We start from the raw sequence: 22,128 nt of genomic DNA, 5'->3' as shown, positions 1-22,128 counted from the left end.
GGGGGTGGAGGGGAAGGGGAGGGGCAGGGAGGGACATCTGCTCTGTCCACCTCTCCCTTGAAGACAAAACACCAGGAAATCAAGCCCACAAACCTTGAGGTGACAAAGGCATGGTCTTTGATGGCCTGCACGACATCGTCAAANGGGGTGGAGGGGAAGGGGAGGGGCAGGGAGGGACATCTGCTCTGTCCACCTCTCCCTTGAAGACAAAACACCAGGAAATCAAGCCCACAAACCTTGAGGTGACAAAGGCATGGTCTTTGATGGCCTGCACGACATCGTCAAACTTGATCTTGGTTGTCCGCGTCCAGCCGTGGTAGATGATGGGCTTCCCGTCGGGCCCATCCCAGCAGTCCACTGAGGGGACAGACGTGCAGCCTCAACGCCTGCCCGGCACTCTCCGCCTCGAGAGGCCGCTGACGGCAGGCACGCTGCGGCCGGGCAGCTGTGGGATCGGCCCCGGCCCCCTCATGGCTCAGTTACTAGGACACCAGGGCCACACCCAACAATCCCCTCCAGGGGCCGGCAGGCTGAGGACCCACGATACCCATGTGCACGGATTCCCCGTGCGATTACGGGAAGATGTGGCTGCTCAGTTAAAGGTCCCTTTGGAGGGGTTTCTGGGTGGTTCAGTCGGTTAAGCACCTGACTCTTGATATCAGGTCAGGTCATGATCTCACAGTACGAGAGTTCGAGCCCAGCGTCGGGTTCTGTGCTGACAGTGCAGACCCTGCTTGGGATTCTCTCTCCTCGCCTTCCCCCCCTCATGCCGTGTGAGTGTGTGTGTGCGTGTGCAAGTGTGCACGCCTATGTGTCTCAAAATAAACTTAAATAAACTTAAAAAAATAAAGGTCTCTTTGAAAATACAACACATTTGTCCTAAAGAAATTGGTTTAAATGTTTCTTTTTAAAGAAAGTATTTATAACATGGGACTTTTTTTTTTCTGATTTCACTTGGCTTGCTTTTCTGTGAGTTGAAATAATACAGAACAAGGAGACATTTGTTTTTTTAAAGTTCATGGTACAATATTCAAACAGAAACAGATTATAGAGAAGGTGAACAGCCCCTATATTTTCAACCCCCAGAGGAAGTAGGAGCTGATAGTTTTTTTTCACATTCGCTTCCTCCTGGGAGGTGGGACAGAATACACGTAGGCAACTGTCTAAGGAATATAGAATATAAAGAATATATAAGGAATACAGGAATGACTGCCATTAAAGTTTGATGCCACAGGGAATGTGCGTGATCAAACTGGAGCCCAAATCAGTGCTCTGTGCCTTTTCTCAGCCCAATCCACCTGCAGGCCATTGGGGTACAGTCAGGCCAGGAGGGGAGGGGTGAGGAAGGAGAGAGCAACTGGCTCCTGGGAGTCTCTAAGGGCCTGGGTCATCCGTGTTGAGGCACCCGTGAACAGCGATGAAAAGAACGGTCAGGGTGGCGTCCATGGCTGGGCCACCTGCGAAACCTAGAGGGCTCTTGCCTTCCTCTGAAAACAGCCCAGAAACGGGGCACCTGGGTGGCTCAGTTGGTTAAACGTCTGCCCTCAGCTCAGGTCATGATCTAGCTATTCATGGGTTCGAGCCCCGCGTCGGGCTCTGTGCTGACAGCTCGGAGCCTGGAATCTGCTTTGGATTCTGTGTCTCCCTCTCTCTCTGTCCCTCCCCCCCTCATGCTCTGTCTCTCTCATTCTCTCTCTCTCTCAAAAATAAACATTACAGAAATAAATTAAAATAAATAAAAAATAAAGGAAAACAGCTCAGGAGGAAGCTGGAGGAGGAAAGGAGCACGAACACATCTTTGGTGCTGGCCTCCCAGCTCTGCTGCTGCACCGGGACATCTCCCCAATCCCCAACCTGCTGCCCAAGGGTTCCGGACTCCAACCCAGCCAGGCTCGACACCACTGCCTGCCCTGGGGTGGGGGTGGGGGAATCCTCTGGGGAAAGGTCCCTGGCTGCCGGTGACCACAGCCCCCCACCCCAGATGCCATGAGCCCCGGGTTCTCCCTTGGCCCGTCCCACGCATGCCCACGACTCAGGCTTTGCAGACAAGGATGGCATCAAGCAGCCCCACGGCAGACTTCAGTTCACCGGCAGCATCAGCTGCACCAGGAAAAGGGCACTCACGCTCGATGCAGCGACAGCCCATGCGCAGGCAGCGGATGTACGCCTCCGTGGACGACTCGCTCCGCAGCTGGTCTCCAGTGAGGTACCTGAAGGACGGGGCAGGAGGCGGCGGCCGTGTGGGAGGCAGGCCCGCACCTCAGGGGTCCTAAGGAGCTTCTCAGCCCAGCGCCCAACGTCCTCAACTCTTTCTGTCTAGGCAGATCCACTAGGAAGATCCACGGCTGGGATCTGGGCCAGACGCGTGCGATCGCGTGGCCGCACGGGCCACGAGCCTTAGACTCAGGCCACAATCGCAGGATGTGGACAGTAGGCACCGTGGCAATCCAAGGGAGGGCCGAGACTGTGTGTTCTGTGGCGAACTCGGCCAGCGCGGATCAGGAATGAAACGGACATGTGGCCATCGGTTAATGACCCCCCGTGGCGCCCACCAGGCCCTCAGGGGCCACGGTTTTGGTTGCGGGTGCAGGGCCCCAGGCCAAGCAAAGATCTTCAACAGCCACTGCTGGGACTCACTACGCTTTGAATTATGTCCACCAAAACTGACATAAAAATACCTATTCTGGGGCACCTGGGGGGCTCAGTTGGTTAAGTGTCCGACTTCAGCTCAGGTCGTGATCTTGTGGTTTGTGGGTTTGGGCCCTGCGTCAGGCTCTGAGCTGACAGCTCAGACAGCCTGCTTCGGATTCTGTTTCCCCCGCCTCTCCCCCTCCCCCACTCATACTCTGTCTCTCTCTCTCTCTCAAAAACATTAAAACTTTTTTTAATTAAAAAAAATGCACAGTGTTATGCACTCTCCTCACCACATCCACCCCCCACCCTTTTAAGAGTTCGTGTTCCTTAACTCTCCTCTGGGTTTGGTAGAATTCACCACTCTCAGCCAATGGACATGGTAGGAAAGAGAGAACCATGCCACCCACTTGCCCCTGAAAAAGACTTTACCTTCCCAAAATGCCTTCTCACTGACTCCTGCCTGCAGTGACCCCTGGGAAGGTGCCAACTGTAGCTCTCCGGATGCCCAGGCCCCAGGACTTTCACCCTGTCACCTTCCAAGGCAGACTGAACTCTGGAACTTCAGTGCAACATCCATTGCTCCCTTCCAGCCCACCCTCTCTTTTGCAATCAGCATAACCTTCCAAACATTTGCACGCGTTGCTCTTTGGCTTAAAAGCCATGAGTGGCTCCCTCTCCCGGGTGCCCTCGCTGTGATTTAAAAGGTTCCACTCAAACAGGCCCTGCTCTCCTGCCACTGACCCTCCTGGATTCTAGAGGCTAGTCTTAACAGACCCCACTCAGTTCCTCCTGCCCCTGGACCTTTGAACATGCCGTTCCTCCTTGCCTCACCACCTCTTCTCTCGCCAACTCCTGTTCGCCCTTAAATCAAAGGAAGCCTTTCCCCCCTCCAAGTACATGAAGGGAGGGCTCCTTCTCTCTTCACTGCTGTGTCCCCAGCGCCCAGCATGCACAGTGCCCAGCGCAGTGTAGACACTCAGCACCCCTTCAATAACTAATGCAGTCGCCCTGCTGTGGCTACTATGCGCTATCCAGACTGTGAAAACCAGCTCTGCCAATTTGCTTTTTAGGACCACAGAGCAAACACGATCATTCCAAGCATCAACTGGGAAAGCGGGGTGCAACCCCACGTGCCTTCCAGACGCCTGCGTACATTCCAGGCTGAGCGGCGTGGCTCTGCGCCCTGCCCGCTCCCACGCGGCCACCCTGCCCCGCTGCCCTTCATGTGCCCGGCCCGCCGCGGGCTCACCAGGGACTCACGTGTTATGCGAGGAGGAGATCCAGTAGTGGGACAAGGGGTTGTTCATGTCCTGCATGTCAACCACGTCGTACTTCTCATCCCAGATGCTGTTCTCCCGCGAAAACAGGTACGTGAGGAACTAGGAGAGTCACAGAGACGAGACCATCACCCCGAGGGGGAAGACGGCGGCGCCTGCATCTGCATCTTTCCAGTCTACGGCAGCTCTGATACAGGAGCTGAGAGAAGGTGGTCTCCAGGCCTCAGGGAGCCAAGTTTGGCTTTTTTTTTTTTTTTTAATGTTTATTTATTTACTCTGAGAGGGTGAGAGACAAAGAGACCAGGGGAGGGGCAGAGACGGAGAGAGAGAGAGAGAGAGAGAGAGAGAGAGAGAGAGAATCCCAAGCAGGCTCTGTGCTGTCAGCGCAGAGCCCGAGGTGGGGCTCGAACTCACGAACGAGTTCATGCCCTGAGCCAAAATCAAGAGCCGGGGCACTTAATTGACTGAGCCACCCAGGCGCCCCTATCCAAGTTTGTAATGCGGAACACTCAGATGCAAACAGGCTACGTGGACACGTGTTTTTGCTGACCTATGTGATATTTTCCTTTTTAATGTGCATCCACATACTACATGGGTATGTGCTTCCCACAGAGAAGTTTTAAGGCATANCAACAGCAAAACATATCAGAGGCAGGAAACTTCCTCATCCCTTTAAAAAAAAATATGATTGACATGGGGGCTACACTGGGAACAAGCTTACACAAGGCAGGAGCGCCCCCCGCTTCTCCTCTCCCACCCCCCTCCCCAGACACTTCACGCAGGGCCAGGGGGCTGGTGTAAGAGCCCCATGGACCTTAGAATCTCCTGGGTGTGCCTGGGTTTTTAGCCACATCCCGGCGGCAGGCGCCCTCTAGTGGCAGAAGCAAAGAACCCACCCAAACCACACAGCCAAACGGACTAGCATGAGCAAAATAGAAGCTGCAGTAATTCAGAACCTAGAAAAAACCAGCTCTCAACTGAGTCAGTCCGGGAGCGTCCGACAGCAAAGCTCTCCAAGGGAAGAGAACCGGAAGAATAAACTTCAGAGGTCACAGATGTGAATCAGAGACGCCCAGATGAGTTGACAAGAAGCCCACTCACCTCATCGACAAACAAGAAGGGCTCGGCGGTTTCCCTCATGGTGTCATCGATAAACTTTGTCATCCGCTCACGGACTTTGTTCAGATCCTGAGCCCAAACCTCCTAAGAATGAGAATGAGAACAAGAACATGAACTCATCAGAAAGAGGACTGGCGAAATTCTTCATCTCTCAGGATCCAGTTTCCATCAAAGACCAAAACACCAACCTACTCTCAATGCGTATGTAATCAAGGGCTGCATATCACACATTAGTCTGTGCCTGGCCAGCATTCTTTGTAAAGGACCAGAGGGTAAATATTTTGGGCTTTGGGTCACAACCACTCAATTCTGCCACTGTACTGAAAAAGGAGCCAGAGACCACACACACACACACACACACACACACACACACACACACACGGCCGTGGCTGAGTTCCAATAAAACTTTATTTACAAAAACAAGGGGGTGGGGAACATAGTCTGCTGACTCCTGCCCTATGCTGGCCCTTTATGTGTAATAGCGTAAAGAGGCTGGGAGCACAGTTATGTCAGACTGCCAGGGCTGCTCGCTTGGCTGACCCTGGCACATTACATACCCTTTCTGTGACTCATCATCTATAACTTGAGAGTAATACTGAGGCACAGAGTTTCTGTCAGAGACTGTAGGAAATAAAGCTATGTGTATAACATAGCACCTGGTACGGAGAAAGTGCTCTGATCCGGGGCACCTGGGTGGCTCAGTCGGTTAAGCATCCAACTTCAGCTCAGGTCATGATCTCACCATTTGTGAGTTCAAGCCCCGCGTCGGGCTCTGTGCTGACAGCTTAGAGTCTGGAGCTGCTTCAGATTCTGTGTCTCCTTCTCTCTGCCCCTCCCCTGCGCATGCTCTCCTCTCCCTCTCAACAATAAATAAATGTTAAAAAAAATTTTTTTTTTAAAGAAAGTGCTCTGATCGTGGCAGCTTATGCAAGCAATCCTTTCTCCTGTGGTCACCTCAGTCCATACAACTCTGCACGTCATACAGTGTCATTGTCATTTGAAAGATGAGGAAACAGAGGCTCAGGATGTCACATGACCATCCCAAGTTCACACAGCTACAAGCAGCAGAGTGGGGGTTCCAAATAAACTGACCTAGAATATGTCCTCTTTTCAAAGAGTCAGCCAAGTAATGCTGATGTTGATAATGTCTGAAATACACATTCGGCTGTTCAAAAACAGCTTCTGCAGCTTAGAAATCCAGAAGTCCATTAGAAAAAAAGAACACACGATATTAAGCAACTGTACTGTTTTCCTTTCTAATCTCTAAAAGCCCATATATTCATAGGCAAAAAAGATGCAAAGAAGGATGAAACATGATGTAGATTCAACTGTGACTCATATCTTACGGCTTCTGAATATTCTAAAACCTCTACCTTTAAGGATAATAAAAGCAAATGTGCTACCAGATGTGTGTGTGGTTGGATGGGAAGGGTCGGACCAGGAAGTCTGAAAGAAACAAAAGGTAAGGACAGATACAAATGAGGTGCTGAAGAAATGGCCTTATTGGCACGTGGGTGGCTAATCCACAAAGAACCTTACAGTTGGTGCTTGCAAATCTGCTTGGAAATGGACACAAAGTAGCCCGGGTGGGGGTGAGGGGCTGGAGAGAAGCCAGTTCACCCGCATACGAGGTGCTATGATGTTTTTGAATACTAGAACATAAAACTCAAAACATCAGATACTTAATGCAAAAACCTTGCCAGACCTAGGCGACCCCCCAAAAGCCAGGGGCTTCCTCGTTCCTCCTCTTACAAAGCTTCTGCGTTAATTAAGAGGCATGGGTGCTTAGCCGGTGTGACCTGGAGCTACCCTGGCTGGGACTAAAACCTTCTGCATACAGGAGGCTAAAATAAAAAGATGGATCTACGTGGGGGGCGGGGTGGGGTGGGGCAGGGTGCCAGGCCGCTAGAATCATGAAAACGAGAAGGAAAACAAAGGAAATGGGAATGAGGGTCTCAGCACTGGGCATGGACTGTATGGTCAGGCTCTGTGTTAAACCTTTTCCACCGAGTGGCTCATTTTAAACTCAAGCGGCCCCAGGAGCTGCGTACCTTCTTCTCTCTGTTATGTACATGGAGGCGCTGAGGCTTTGAGTCATTAAAGAACCTGCCCCAACGAGGAGCCCAGACCAACCGAGGCACATCAGTTCCGGAGTCTTCCTTCTAACCGCCTCCCCCCTTCCCCAACCCGTTCTATAGCATCACCCACCCCCGTCAGGGTTAGCCTGCGGCATGTGTCCAGTCCTCCGGTGAGAATTTAGATTAGTTCCAGGTTTTCATTTCTCTTAGGAATTCTGCTGTTACTTGTGTAGGGTAAGTTCCTAGGAGGGCGTCATTTAACTGAACTATCTAAACCTCTTCTTAGAAGTTTTCATTTGAGTTGCACACAGCCCACGTGCTCCCTAAAACCCCTGCACAGTCTGCACAGCTGAGACCGCCGCGGTGAGTGCTCCTCAGGTGAGCACCCATCACCCTAAACAAATGTCCTTGATGACCAGCCCTGCTTCCTGCCAGCATCGCAGAGCCAGGCCCACGGGACCGAAGGGTCTGCAAGACTGATGGCTTAGTGTCCCCATCCTTGACATCAGGGGCCACCTGGGTTCTAACTCCTCACTCGGGGGGAGAGGTCCCCTGCACTATGCTCCTGACCCACAGCCCTGATCTCCGAGGGCAGCTCAGCCAAGGGGCCGCTGTGGGCGTAATATAATTCAGCGGCACTAGCTGGTGAATTCTCGGGGATAAGGCTACTTGTCCCCAAGGATTTAACTGATTGGCCTCAATAGCTTCCCACCAAAATGAGTCATTGGTGCAAGAGAGAGGACGGCAGAAAAGAAAACCATGTGCCTCTCTCTCCTTTCTGCCGCTGGCAGCATGGCGCCCCATGGCGCCTGGCATGTAAGGGGCCCAGGGAATGCATGTGCCCCTTCACTGCACCCCAATGCAGCTGCAGGCTCAGGGGGGGCACAGAAACCCCGTCCTGGCCATTCCGGTGAACCCTGCACAGGGCAAGGATGTCACCATTTATCAGCCACCACCTTTGTCTGGGTCTCCGTGGGGCTGCCACGGCCCCAAGTTGTGGGTGTCTGTTCACTGTTTTCTCTACCATCAGTGAAATCTGAACCTGGGAGACCTGCTGGAGGACATTAACCCCTTCAGTGTAGACTGTGACGCAGGAGGTCACGTTCTGTAAAAAAGAAGTCCTTATCTGTAAGAGAGACGCACGGGAGTATTTGCAAATGAAATAATAGTCTGCGGTTTGCTTTAGAATATTCCAGCAAAGAAATGAAGAAGGGGGGGAAGGGTGGGGAGGCACGTGGGTGGGGAGATGGACGACAGGAGAAGTAAAACTGGGAAAATGTTCATAATTTCTTAATCTGAGTGATGGGCACATGGCGGTGCGTGATGTCAACCTGTCCACTTTTGCGTGTGCCTGAGATGTTCTGGAGTATAGTATGCTTTGAGAAGTAAACGAACTGGATTGCTATGAGCCTGAAACGGCTCTGAAAAATAAAGCCGATAAAACACCAAAACCAAAAAATTAAATGAGGAGGAAGAAAAGACAACTCCAGTGGCAGATGTAAAAAATTTAAATACCTGCACGAATGTGAGCGTGTACTTACACACAAAGATGACTATAATCTTCTCTGACCTCACAACTCTGGAAAGTAGGGCTCCCATCCCCACTTACGGAGGGGACTGAGGAACAGAAAGGTCAAACCACCTGCCCAAGGTCACACAGCTAGCAAGAGGATCTCGGGTTTCTCTCTGTTGAACTCGGTTTTTCCAGCCGCAGCACCACCGACAGGGCTGGCAACCTGTGCATTTCAGGGTGTTGGGCAGTATCCCTGGCTTCAACCCACCAGGCGCCTGGGGCCCTCCCACCAGGGACATCCGAAAGTGTCTCCAGACACGCCCCAAGCCCCCCAGCTTGGTAAGAGCCGCTGGGGTGGAAAACCACTGCCCAACACAGAAGCCTTCACTCTGCCGCCAGCACGGAGCCCGTCCAACACTTCCCCAGGTGTCGTTTGCTTAAGGACAGGTTCACCCCCCTGGTCACATCTTCCCAAGGGTCAGGAAAGGCTTCCTGGAAAAGGAGCGGAAGCCCGCTAGGTGGGAAGAGACCGCGCCCACCTGCCTCGGAACCCTCCCCTCCTCCCCTTCCTGGATTTGTGCCTCGGAAAGGGGCCGGGAGGAGGCGGTTCTCTTCCCAGGGTCTGAGACACCGAAGCGGCATTGGACGGGAGCACCACTGTGTCATGGCCACCGGCGTCCGGGTGGCAGGTGGTGAGACGGTGAGAACCCGGCCCGGGCAGCTCCGCCAGCCTCCCCAGCCCTGCCCTGCCCTCACCTGCTGCTCATGTAAGAGAAAGCGCTGGAAGTCATGCAGGTAGACAGCAGAGGCGTCCGGCCGGTCGGTGTTGCTGCCCTCGGGGAAAGAGAGGGTGTTTAGAGAGGACACGCTGTCGACCGGGCAGCCTGCCACCAGGCGCCCTGTGAGTCCTCCAGGGATCGAGGTGCAGGCTGGTCAACGGGGAGGCGAGGGGGCGGTGGAAAGGGAGGGGCCCAAATCCGGACCTGGGGGACACAGCAGCTAATGGGGTCCCGGAGGACGAGGAGGGGCTGGCCAGGAGGTGGAAAGGGTCTCAGACAACGGGAACCACATAAAGGGAAAGAGAAGGGGNAGGGGGGAGGGAGAGAGCAGGGTGAGAAGGGGGCAGACGTGAACCACACTGCAAATGCTTGGGCCGGGCTGGATGTGGACAGCATTCGGGGGAGCTGATGCTGGAGAAGCGAACAGGGCCCCAGCAAGGGTCTCCTCAGAAGCCACGATCCCGAGTTTGCTGAGCCGCTGAGCTCAGGAGTGGGGGCCGGCTGAAGCCCCCCAGATTCTGGGCAGGTGGCGGGGCAGCGGGATCAGCCTGAAGATGCAAGACACAGGCTTTGGAGCAGATGGAGGCCTGCCGTTGGGAGAACTTTCTGTTTCGGACGAGGGAGCCTTTCGCCCTGAACAGAGGGAGACCCCAGCGGCCTGCTGATAGATGGCCCCGTGGAGAGGATGTTACGGCCACTGAAAACGTGGGACCTCACTGGACAGCACAGCAACCCTGGCTTCTATAGGAAGTATGCTCTGTAGAACAGAACTTGAAGCGGCAATCTGTACTCTACCCCAAGAATTTGCAAGGTGTCTATGTGGGGATGGGAGTGGGAAGGGGGGCGTCTTTAAATACAGGAGATAAAACACACTTTAAGCTGTTGCCTCTGGTAAACACTTAGGATCCAAAAGTCTACTGTCTTTCTTTAATTACAAATGCATTTCCAATCTTCTTCTTCGCTAACCACCCTCATGGTCTAACACTTTTTTCCTTAAAATACTACAGGAGAATCAGATTTGTTTCAGGCCGCCTGGATGGCTTAGTCAGTTAAATGTCTGACTCTTGATTTCTGCTCAGGTCATGATCTCACAGCTTCCCGAGTCTGAGCCCCATGATGGCAGTGTGGAGTCTGCTGGGGATTCTCTCTCTCCCTCTCTCTCTTCCCCTCCCCCACACATGCACATGTGCTATCTCAAAATAAAAAAATTAAACACTTTTTAAAAACCAGATTTGTTTCATATATACTTTACAGTCTTGAGGTTTCTGGTTTAGAAAGGGGACAGGGATCAATTTCCAGAGTGTCCTCATCAGTGAGGGCTGGTTCTGAAAAGCAGGGCTAGGTCAGCGTGCCATACATCATTCTAGGTGCTGTCAACTCTATGGCCAACATTTCATCATCACAGAACATTTTATAAATCCCCCACTTGGGGAATGGGTAAGAATAGTCAAGATCCTGACAAGTCCTGCAGGGCTTCCATTTTAATAATACTATCATCACTATTTACAAGCCCTTTGCCAATCCATACACCATGTGAAGCACTTCATATGCTTCAACTCATTTCAATTCACTTAAATCTGCTTAACCAGGAATTTCTCACTCTCATTTCTGGGAGAGCAGGTCCTAAAGCATACGGGCTTCTCTGTAGAACCTTCTGGCCCACCCTCCCACCAATCCACAAACCCTGTTGCTGTTCACATTTATCCATGCCCCTGGCTAGTGGCAGCCAACTTCCCAATGAGAGCCCCCGCCGCCACTGGAGCCAGCTGGGAGGACCCCCATGGGCACCCACACCCAGCACAGCCGCCCTGAACAACAGTAACCCAGAAGGGAGGCCTCACCCCAAGATGAACACGGAAGAATCTTTTTTGAACTCATCAAGAATCTGAAACAGAAAACAAAAGAAAAACACATACAAAATAAGAACATTAGACGAGTCAAGCCACTTATTGCAAACGAACATATTTTTTAATTAAAAAATTATAATTGGTAGAACATAAATATTTGAATATGACAGAAACTTAGGTAGAAGTCTTCCTCACCCCCTTCTTTTAGTCTTACTCCTGAGAAGCAATCAATCTTAATAACTTGGTAGGTTTCCTTCCAGAATTTGTTTGGTGGATATCCATTGTAATTACACGTCATCCCATTATGTTACATCCACGTCTCCAAACTTTTAGCTGTTGTTTTAAGCTCTATGTATTATTCTGCACCCTCAATAACCCTGCCTTACTACTATGAAAACCCACACTGTATTCCATATTACGTACATCACTGATTCTCTATCAGATCCAGTATTTTTACAAAGAGTGTCCATATAGGTGCTTATTTTTGTCAGGCGCACAAATATTTCCATTGGGTCGATTCCTGGATGGGAAAGCACCTGGGTATGGTGTGTGCGTGTTAACTTGGAGAGATTCACCCCATCCTTCTCAAAACAACCATCCAGCGCCCCCACCAGAGAACGCATACCTTTTCTACACCTCACTGCTATGTTTCCAATCTGTGATATTGCAGTGAGCTAATTTTCCTCTTCAAGGTCAAGAGAAGGAAAGAAATATCGGGCAGTGTTGGTCCGGCCCTTCATGGATGGCCTGCTGATGTTCCGACCTTTGAGGCAGCGATGGAGAGCTCGCCTACGAGGGGCCCTGGTACAGCTCCCCTGACGGCTTCCAGGAACACCAACTCAGTGGCCAAGCACCTTCCACATGCACGTGTGCACACACACCCACCCACACACACCCCCATACCGTGTCTGCTCCAGGTTAGGCAGTGTTACCTTATAATCTTTAATCAGACTATGATTGGATAAGCTTTGAGAAATTCGACGCACAAATGGAAATGTAGCCACTGGCACGTTAGAAACGCTAATGACAGAACTACAGCTCCTGGCCTAGACCCCCCAGCCCTCTTGCCGAGCTGCCTGGAGTCCAGGATGACCTGTGGAGAACCAATGTTCTAGAAAGGTATGGACAGGCCCCTGGGAAGCATCAGGAGGTCTGTGTGAGTCTGTGCACGTATGTGTTTTTATTTCTGGAAAGATGATCTATAGCTTCAATCAGCCTCTCAAAGAAACAAGTCGCCCTAAAAGGTTAAGAGCCACACTGAGAACAGCTCACAAGACCTTCTATTTACATGTGATTGACAGCACAGCTATTTCTTTAGTTAAAAAAAAGAAATAAAGGAGGGGATTCGGGGTAGTGCGTGCTGTTTGTTATTTGGATGCATCTGGCAATTAGATCCCTACATCAACCTGGTGCTTAAGGCCGGATCCCTTCCAAACCCAAACCCGGAGACTGGTTTCCGGACTCCTGGAGAAAGCTCGAGCTAGACTTCTCCTCAATTATCTACGCTATGAGATCTTAAAGCCAGCCCGTTCCTTTACTTCTTTTCAAAGAAACACAAAGCTCCACCTCTCTTTCAGCCAGGCGGGCAGCGGGGCCGAAGGAGGGGGTGCCCCGACTGCAGAGATGCTTCCCGAGCCAGAAAACACGGGGAGAAAAACCCCAGCTTCCCCTCTTGTATGCCTGTACCCCCATCCTGGTCGGCCCATGTGCTGAACCTGCTGGCAGAGGCAGGAGTTTGTGGGAAGGAGTTTGTGGGAATCAGGGCACAGAGCAGAGGGTGGACTGGAAGCAGAAAGGCAGAGAACCAGCCTGAGGCTCACCTCCTAGGTGGCAGAAACCGAGTTCACAGATGCAAGGCAACAGCGTAGGCACAGGGGTGGGGGTGATGGGCAACAGAAGACAGAAGGCGAGAAGATTCCTGGGTCCGTCCACCGGAGCGGCCAGTCATGCATTGGCCGCAGTGGAGACCAGGGGGAGGGTGGAGCGTCACGAGGCCTCTTCCGGAACATTCCAGCAGAAGATGGGAGGCCAGCTGACAGGGAGATGGGCGAGTCTGGCAAAGCACTGGCCCTGCCTGGGACGCACCAACCTTTGGCCATTGAGAAATCAAAGACCCAGCCAAGGACGTGTGAGCGCACAGACAGCAAGGTAAGAGAATGAAGACGGGGTAGCATCTCAAAGCCAAGGGACAATATCCAGCAGAGAGTCACCAATGATCTATGCCGTGGCGCGGGCAAGATGAAGGCCAGAGGACCAACCAGTGGCTTTGTCAATGTGGAGGTCACTGGCGATAGGAAAACATCAACAGCCCCATGGGGTGAGAGGCGCAGAACACGGCTGGGACAGGAAGGGAGGCAAAGAGGACAGCAATGTCGATGGCGCTCCTGCAGTCAGTCACTCTACGGGGCAGAGAAATGAGCAAGCAGTCAGAAGGGGCAGATGTGTCAGGGAGGGCATTCTATCGATGGAAGAGGTTACAGCACGTGTTACGTGCGTGCCACGAAAGATCTATGCAAGCCCTAACCTCCCGTCCCTGTGAACGGGACCTCATTTGGAAACAGGGTCTTTGCAGATGCGACGGAGTGAAGGCAAGGTCCTCTGGGATTAGGGTGGGTCCTAATCCAGTGACTGGAGTCCTTATAAAGAGGGACATTTGGAGGGAGGCACAGACCACGGCAAGGCGGCTACGTGATGATGGAGGCAGAGATTGGAGTGATGCATCTAGAAGGCCAGGGGTGCCCAGGACGGCCAGCCAACACCAGAGTGGGGGAGAGGGTCAGGGGGCAGATTCTCCCCCAGGGACTTCAGTGGGGGCTGAGCGGTGCCAACACCCCTACAGAGGTCTGTTGTCTTCGGCCACTTAGCTGGGGTCTACCGTGGCAGCCCTGAAAAACCACTGGGGCTTGTCAGGAGCTGATGCAGGGACAGCCACAACCTCAGGCAACCAGGGCCCCCATCCTACCAGGAAGGCGGTGAAACAGACCCCACTTTGGAAATAGAACTCAGGCCCCAAGAGGACAAGCAGCTCTTCTGAGATGACATGCCCAGAGTGTCCAGGGGCCAGGATTTCAACCCCGGTCTACCCTGGTTCATCTCCAGTGGCCCGCGCTGTGTGTGCAAATGAACACAAAGTGAATAATGACATCCCAGCAATGAGAGAAGAATATTCTAGATGCTACCAGTGCACACACAGGGGAGAGACAGCAGTTCGTGTATGTTAGCATTACTGTGTAGGGTTATGTGGTCAAATTCTACCAAACCAGGATGTCGTCGGCCCCGTGTGACTCTGGTGATGTCCCTGACCCCTGTCACCCCAGCAAGGGACCACTGAGTCAAGACAGATGTCTGTTTGGCTAACCACTGAGCCCTCCTGCCTCAAACATTTGTTGAATGGATGCCTAAAATAATGGGTAAATTAATTTTCTCTAGGAAAGATTTAAAGGCTATGAGGAAAAGTTGTCTCTGACTTGTGATTCCCAGGGGAAGAGGCAGTTACAGCTAGACACGGGAAGGGGCCATGCCCACGGATGGGGACCACAGAAGCAAGGACCCAGAGCCACCNCCCCGGGGGGGGGGGGGGGGGGGGGGGGAGGGCAAGCACACCCTCCAGGCTGTAACTCACACTACACATTCTGTGCTTAGCCCGTCATTTGAGCCATTTGGTTCCAAGAGGCCAAGGGGAAAATGGCAGTGACCTAAAAAGCTGATCAGAGGTTCACGGCGGACGCTTCTCCCTCCCCACCGCCAGTTAGAATAATGTGCCACATTCCCTGGAGTCCTCGGCCAGAACATCATCACCAAATGTGACTCACTTCCCATACGCTTGTACCCATGTAAAACCTGCAAGAATAAACATTAATCTTTCTACCGAAAGTATAATCCCAGGTATAATCGTTGAAGCTTTGGAGGCGTTTCAATTATCTTTTTATTTGTACACACTTCCTACTTTTATGTAATAGGCAGATATTACTTTGCTTATAATACCATGTATTCAAACATCAGAAATTAATTTCCTACCAAGTGCTGCCTGGTCATCTGCTTCCTTACAGTGAGATGTCAAAGGACACTCTGGGAAACCCGCAGATTTTGACCAGGTCGGCTCTGCCTCACGAAAGGGTGCTCTGAGGGCACTCTGCTGGGTGACCGCGATCTATGAGCCTTTTAACCCTCTCACTGAGCCTGGAGGATGGGTGCTGTGTCGCTAAACAACAGACAAGACTGAGTGTCTGGACACTTAATACTGCTCGCAGCTACAAGTAACACTAAAGGAAGATGAGTGCCACCCTAAAAAAAATTACAGCTATTTTCTAGAACAGGCAAACAAGCAAGAGAGGAAGGAGAAGATGCCCACATTCAGCCCCCACGGGGAAGCCAATGGACAGTAGGAGACTGTGTGCTCATTTTCTGGTACCCTGCACGGTTGGGAAGGTACTTGTTCTCTGACTGGCACTGGACACAATTTGTGTGCTGATTATGGATTATTTGTGAGACTCTGGAGAGCAACTTTGAATCTTGTGTTTCTGGGAACCCTCGGTGGACAGGCTTTGAAGATGGCCTGAGAATGTCCTCTTCCCAGTGTCCACACCCCTGCATTATCCCTGCCATTTGCAAAAGTAACGGGATTTACGTGATTATTTATCTGTGACTACATCATGCTATACACGACTGAGCAGGTCTTGGGAGCTTTGAGGAAGCCAGCAGCCATGTAGGGGAGCCCTCATCCATCAGGGAGCCGTGGGTGTCTTCTGGACAACAAGAAATTGAACCCTCAATCCTGCACCTGCAAGGAACTGAAAGTTCCACAACTTCATGGGCTTGGAGGCAGATCTTCTCCCACTTGAGTCTCAGATGAGACCACAGTCCCCGACTAAAACCCGGTGAGACCCCAAAGCAGAGAATCCAGCCAGAATGCGTGCCAGAATGCCTGAGCCCCAGAAACTGCGCATGTGATATTGCTATACAGCTACTGCAGAACCGTAACACATTTCCGAAGGAATCTTACTGGAGAGTCTGGAGAATGGATCGTACAAAAGGGCAGGGTATAAAAACAGATCAATAAACAGTAACCTGACTGCCACATCCTCCAGAGGTGAAACTCAAGACCTAGACTAACAGCAAGAAGGAAATTAATTAGCCAGCCAACCTCACTGACGATCAGGGTGCCTGATACCCAGCCGTCACTAACCAAGGGGGACTCGGCATGTTTGGTGGGGAGGAGCAGTTACAAAGATGGGTATTAAAGCATTTACGGAAGAAACAATACAGTGCTGGGTTTGCTTCATAATCCTCTGAGCAGAGGGAAGTGTGCAAGAGCAAGATGAAACAGGATGGCTGTGAACTGATCATTGCTAACACTCATGATGGGTACCCAGAGGCTTCTTATACCATTGCCTCTGCTTATGTATGTTTGAGATTTCCTTTAACAAGGAATTTTAAAATTAAAATTTTTTTAAATTAAAAAGTAGTTTCAGTAGCTAGGCACTGAAGTTGGGCGGAGGAGTGCTCAAATTCTAGCTGTATAACTTCCAGGAAGTAACTACTCTGAGCTTCAGTTTCTTCCTCTGTAAAATGGGGATAATAAGGGTATGTCTCATATGGTTGTGAAGAGAATTAAGAGCATGTACAACACTTAGCACAGCACCCAGCACGTAGTTCACACTTAGGAAAGGTTCGCTATGATCTTTATACTATTGTTAGTACGGCCTAGTTAGAGGCCTATCACCAGGAGATACAAATGGAATTTAACTCTTTCTCTTCCCAATTTTTAGAAGCTTTGAGGCTTGACAGCAGCAATGTAAGCAGGTGGTTAGACATAGGGAGGAATTAGTTACCCCAATTTGGAAATCTACAGGTACTGCTAACAGGAACCCACTCCTGGGTCCAGGCTTGGGGCTGGTCCACCACCCTAAACAACCCTGTCTCCCCAGATGAGCCTAAGAAATCCAGCTGAGCCCCTGAGAGCACACAGCTATGGCTTTTCTCTGCTCGTGCAGCCAGCAAGGAGCTCAGGAAGTAAATTATATGCTAACAGTAGGGGAGGGGCATTTACCTACATAGGAGTTAGTGAGGTTTCTCAAGCTGACCACTAACTATCTATAAAGCTTCGGGTTTTGTTATTCAAATTCCAAGTCAGTTATACCCTCCAGTGGTGGAGATCAAAAGTCTTTGGGGCCTGGTAGACAAGGTAAATTAGTAGAGAGAACTGGGTGGTGGGTCAGAGCTGGGACAAACCAGAGAATGCAGGCTTCCTCTCTACCCAGAAGTCCCCACTGGGAACTCAGGACCCTGAGATAGCCAGATGTCCATTTTTTTTCAAAAGCAGCAGAAAATCTAGATATTCACATGAAATCTCTTGAGTTTTAAACGTCAGCCATTCATTCCAGAAAACATTTAAACCATTAGGCCAAGTACAACAGGAAGCAGGCTGAAGGTGGCGTTCTGGCCGACAGAAGCCAGCCTCTGGTATAGATGAGGTGTTTTTCCACACAAAACCTGGCAATCAAAGATACCCCCAGAAGATTCTGGGATTCTACAGAAATCAGGCTCAACTTTCTTTCTCCTCCTCCTCCCTCTCAAACACATGCATTAGCCTTAAAAATTAAAAAACAACAACAACAACAACCATTAACAAAAGCCCAGGTTTAATTAAGTCTTAGGTGGAATTTTATCACAGTGGAAACACACCATCAATGGGCTAACGTGCTGGCAGATTAAATAGCTTTTGTGCAGACCTTATTCTCAAGCTTTGCCTGCCATCTGCCTGATGAGACAGCATCCTGAAATTTCAAGGCAACCGATTATAAAAACTGTTATTTGCAACTACTTATCTCGAGTGAATCAAGCTTTTCTCAATCCTGGTCAATTGCCTAAGACAGCAATTGTCATTATTCTGGATTTCACTTGTGCGTTGTCATCAAATGTTTTCATTTTTCTCAAGAACTGATTATAAATGAAAGTTAGAGGTTTTAGCCTAGGAAGTGTTTTTGATCAGCTTTTATGCAGCCTTTTTTTTTTTTTTTAATTAAGGTTTCGTATATAAAAGGGCAGTGGGGTGCCTGGGGGACTCAGTCCGTTGAGGATACCACTCTGGACTTAACCCGGTTTATAATGCCAAGGTTTGTGAGTTCCCATCGGGCTCTCTGTGTGGGGAGCCTGCTTGGGATTCTGTCTCCCTCGCTCTCTATCCCTCCCCTGCTTGCTATTGCTCTCTCAAATAAAAATAATAATATTAAAAAACTTTAAAAAAACAGAAAAGTCATATAATTTTTAAAGTTTTACAAACAACGACCTGACTGAATACCTTTATTTTATAAAGGCAGCTGAGTGAAGGAGAAAGAGATGGCTTTCCCCATAACTACCTGGTCAGTCAAGGCCAAGGTAGGGGCTGACATCCAGATCTTTCCATCCCCAAAGCTTATAGTCTTTCTATTCTATTTGGTAAATCAAGAACTCATATGTGAAAACAACCACACTGAAGTAGAATTTTTTTTACTCTATCAAATAATGTATTTCTCCCCAGTCAAGACAGACTGCCAGAGGTTGCCCATCAGGAAGCCTCACCAGTGCCCGCCCACAGGCCTGCATGCAGAAGGCAATTAATAAGTGTCTTCCAATGATTTTCATGCTCATCATTTAAAGATGCATGCAGGCTTCACCGCCCCACCCCCAGCCCTCAGTCACTGCTCCCTAGCGCCCAGGGGGAACCCTCGCCCCCATTACGCAGGTTAGAGACTAAGGCTGAGAGCTGTGAATCGTCCGTGGCCAGCCCCAGATCACACAGCTCGGAGGAGAAACCAGATCCTCTGGTTCCAAGTCCCATGTCCCCTCTGCTTTAACCACTCTTGCCACCTGCAAAGCCCTTTTCCGACCATCTCGTGTTTGTGGGACACATGCTGCCGGCCAGGTCCCGTGTTCAGTGCAGTGCCCCACTTTTTAAGTTTCACACTTTATGGGATTTTTTTTTAAATGTATGTTTATTTTGAGGGACAGACAGTGTGAGGAGGGGAGGGATGGAGAAAGAGAATCTCAAGCAAACTCCGCCCTGCCACCCCAGAGCCTGATTCGGGGCTCGATCACACAAACCACAAGATCATGACCTGAAAAGAAAACCAAGAGCCGGATGCTTAACCGACTGAGCCCCCCCAGGCGCCCCTATGGGATTTTTTTTTTTTTTTTTTGCAAAAGTAATGCACTCCTCGGAACGAGTCAGAGAAAACACAAGTGTGCAAAGAAAAATGCAATAATCTCTCCTGCCCATCTTCCCAAAGCCCTTCAGTGCACACACAAAATCAACATTTAACATAAAAACACACATAGACAGATGGAGGAGGATTACTCTGTGCTGGTTCTGGTTTTGTTTTTTATCAGACCTTGCTCCTCACGTGAATCTGCTGCAGGCGTTGCTCACAAAATACCATGAACATCCCTCCAGATCGATACACACACAGATTCAAGCTTTGTAATCAGTTGCCTAACGTTGGTATGGACGGACCACAAATTACTCAGCCATTTGTCTCCTGAGAGGCAGGCACACGGCTCCCAGGTATTTTGCCAGCATAAATAATGCTGCAAAGAGCAATCTACTAACAAATTCTTAGGTCCTGGTGCCCTTATTTCTCTAAAACAGAGTCCCCCAAATGCCACTGTCAGGTCACAATGCATGCACATCTTAGTTTTAAAATGGCATAATACCCAAATAAAATATATTCTCATAAAAAATGAATAAAAGCATAACAAGAAGGAACACACACATAATCCCTCCACCCAGAGATGGTTATTCTTCACAATTTGATGAATTTCCTTTGCAGAATGAGATCATGCAGTGGAGTTAGCTGAACTTTTTTACTTTAATAGGCTCAGATTACATTCCAATCAGACTTCTCACATTCCCACCCGGAAGGTGTGAGAGTGCCATTTCCCCCTCCGATAATCTAACAGAGGCAAAGAATACATCACAGCCACTCCCATGGTCTCTTTCCTTGAGCAGGAGGGCCACTCAACACTTCTCGTGGGTTTCTTAGGAACGTGCTGGACTTTGAAACACAGGGGAAACAGAAACATCATGGGCCATCTGCCCAAGAATCGTCTTACCGATTTTTGCTGCTCAAACATTAGATTTTTATAGAAAAGGTGGAACTGCTCGAAGCTGAGTTCATCTTTGTGAGCACCGATTTCCTGTAAATTAAAAAAAAAAAAAAAGTAACCACGCTGTCTCTGAGGTTCCCTACAAGAACATCGCTCCACTATTAACAGGCAGGAGAGCTCTTCGACAGCACTGGCTGGAAGCAAACACACGTTCCTCTGAAGCTAAACTGTTCACAGGTTTCCTAATTCATCTGCCTGGAGAACATAGTCACCAGTGATCCCACCAGGTAAGACCCTGCCCTTGAACCCTAAAACAGAAGAGTCTCAGCCAGAATTCCAAGAGCGGTAATGCTTCCTGGGGGCAGAAGACACTTCCAAATCTAGACCCTAGTATAGGGTTCATCCATATGGGTCATTCAAAACGCAAGGGAAAATGAACCAGGCCTATGGAGTTAGAGCTTAACTCCAGTCAAGGCTTGTCCCCTAAACTGCTTAATGGCTTTGGGTCATTTACTTGAATGTTTCAGACCCTCAGTTTCTTCATCTGTAAAATGGGAAAACCACCACTACCCTCCCTAGGACTTCCCTGAAACCAAACCAGTCAGGTCTAAGTATCGCCCGCTCTATAAAGGCTTGATAAAGAGCAAGATTCTGGGGGCACCTGGTGGCTCAGTCAGCTGAGCGTCCGAATCTTGGTTTGGGCTCAGGTCACGATCTCATGGTACATGGCCTCAGACTCCATGCTGGGCTCCATGCTGACAAAAGGGAGCCTGCTGGGGATTCTCTCTCTCCCTCTCTCTGTGCCCCTCCAGGGTGCGCGCTCTAAGTAAATAGATTTTTTAAAAATAGCAAGATTCCTATGATGTGCAGTCATCAATGGTGAATGTGTCTCCCATCTGCTTCTGCCTTCTTAGAATAGTTGGGATGTTTTAGGCAGGTCGCAAGATGGCTTGATAGCCATAAGGTGGGCTAACTCTTCCAAGAGCTCACTGGTACAAAAATGAATGCACACTCTTGGCTAAGGAAGCCTGTGCCAGGGGCTGCCACTGATAAGACCACGTGAGTCCTGCAACTGGGCCAGTGGGATGGAGAGTCACTGGGCTCCGTGACAAGAGTCGGGCCCTCCCTGAGCACCACATGGGGTGCCGGCCATCATCTCCATCCTTACGCCATGCAGGAAAGCTCCACCTGCCCTGCTCTACACCCTCACTCTTAGAGCGACTACCTGCCGCAGATCTACCACCAGCTCCATTACGCAAGACCATAAACAAACTAAATGACGGTGGGGGGCAGGGGTGCATGGGAAGTGGGGGGAAGGGCAGAGAAGAGCTAACTGAAAGCACACTGTGAGGACTTGCATACAAAGTGCCACATCCCTGACAACGTACCTAAGGAAACTTCCATGATAGTTTCCAAAACAACACGTGTTCAACGTTACTTGAAGGAAAGCAGGCTGTCGGATGGAGAGGGAGAGGTTGGCTGTGCTGTGGGAACATCCCAAGTCAGGCAGCCCAGCAAACACGGTCCTCACAGAGGAGGCCCCCTGCTAAGACTGCAGACACACACCTCCGACCTCCAGGGGCCCCTCTGTCTCACCTGAGACACAGCCACCAAGAGATGAAGGGTTCTCCTGGGCACCAGTCAGTGGGGCTCACAGGCTAAGTGACCCTAAGTTCACAAAATCACCAGGCCAAGCTAGGGAACTTACCACAAACTTATCTTTGAGGAACTTGGCACTGCTCACTTTGAAGTTGACCAGAGGCAAGATGGTCTTCAACTCTCGGAGGCTGATGCTGC

General features: G+C 50.3%; 1 protein-coding gene across 1 annotated transcript in view; it reads right to left on the bottom strand.

Annotated features, from left to right (window-relative positions):
- PLCG2 (phospholipase C gamma 2) overlaps window positions 1–22,128 on the bottom strand; it is a 165,349-nt gene that overhangs the window by 77,748 nt on the left and 65,473 nt on the right. Inside the window, exons 5-12 of the mRNA XM_077754063.1 lie at window positions 22,040–22,124; window positions 20,338–20,421; window positions 11,242–11,285; window positions 9,378–9,450; window positions 5,013–5,114; window positions 3,895–4,013; window positions 2,125–2,210; window positions 237–357 (exon numbers count right to left, since the gene is read on the bottom strand). Of these exons, the coding sequence (XP_077610189.1) occupies window positions 237–357; window positions 2,125–2,210; window positions 3,895–4,013; window positions 5,013–5,114; window positions 9,378–9,450; window positions 11,242–11,285; window positions 20,338–20,421; window positions 22,040–22,124 (714 nt within the window). The remainder of the gene's footprint in view (window positions 1–236; window positions 358–2,124; window positions 2,211–3,894; window positions 4,014–5,012; window positions 5,115–9,377; window positions 9,451–11,241; window positions 11,286–20,337; window positions 20,422–22,039; window positions 22,125–22,128) is intronic.

This window comes from Crocuta crocuta, unplaced genomic scaffold, assembly GCF_008692635.1.
Source record: "Crocuta crocuta isolate KB4526 unplaced genomic scaffold, BGI_CrCroc_1.0 scaffold61, whole genome shotgun sequence".
Classification (NCBI taxonomy): domain Eukaryota; kingdom Metazoa; phylum Chordata; class Mammalia; order Carnivora; family Hyaenidae; genus Crocuta; species Crocuta crocuta.
This window is presented reverse-complemented; position numbering and strand designations above follow the sequence as displayed.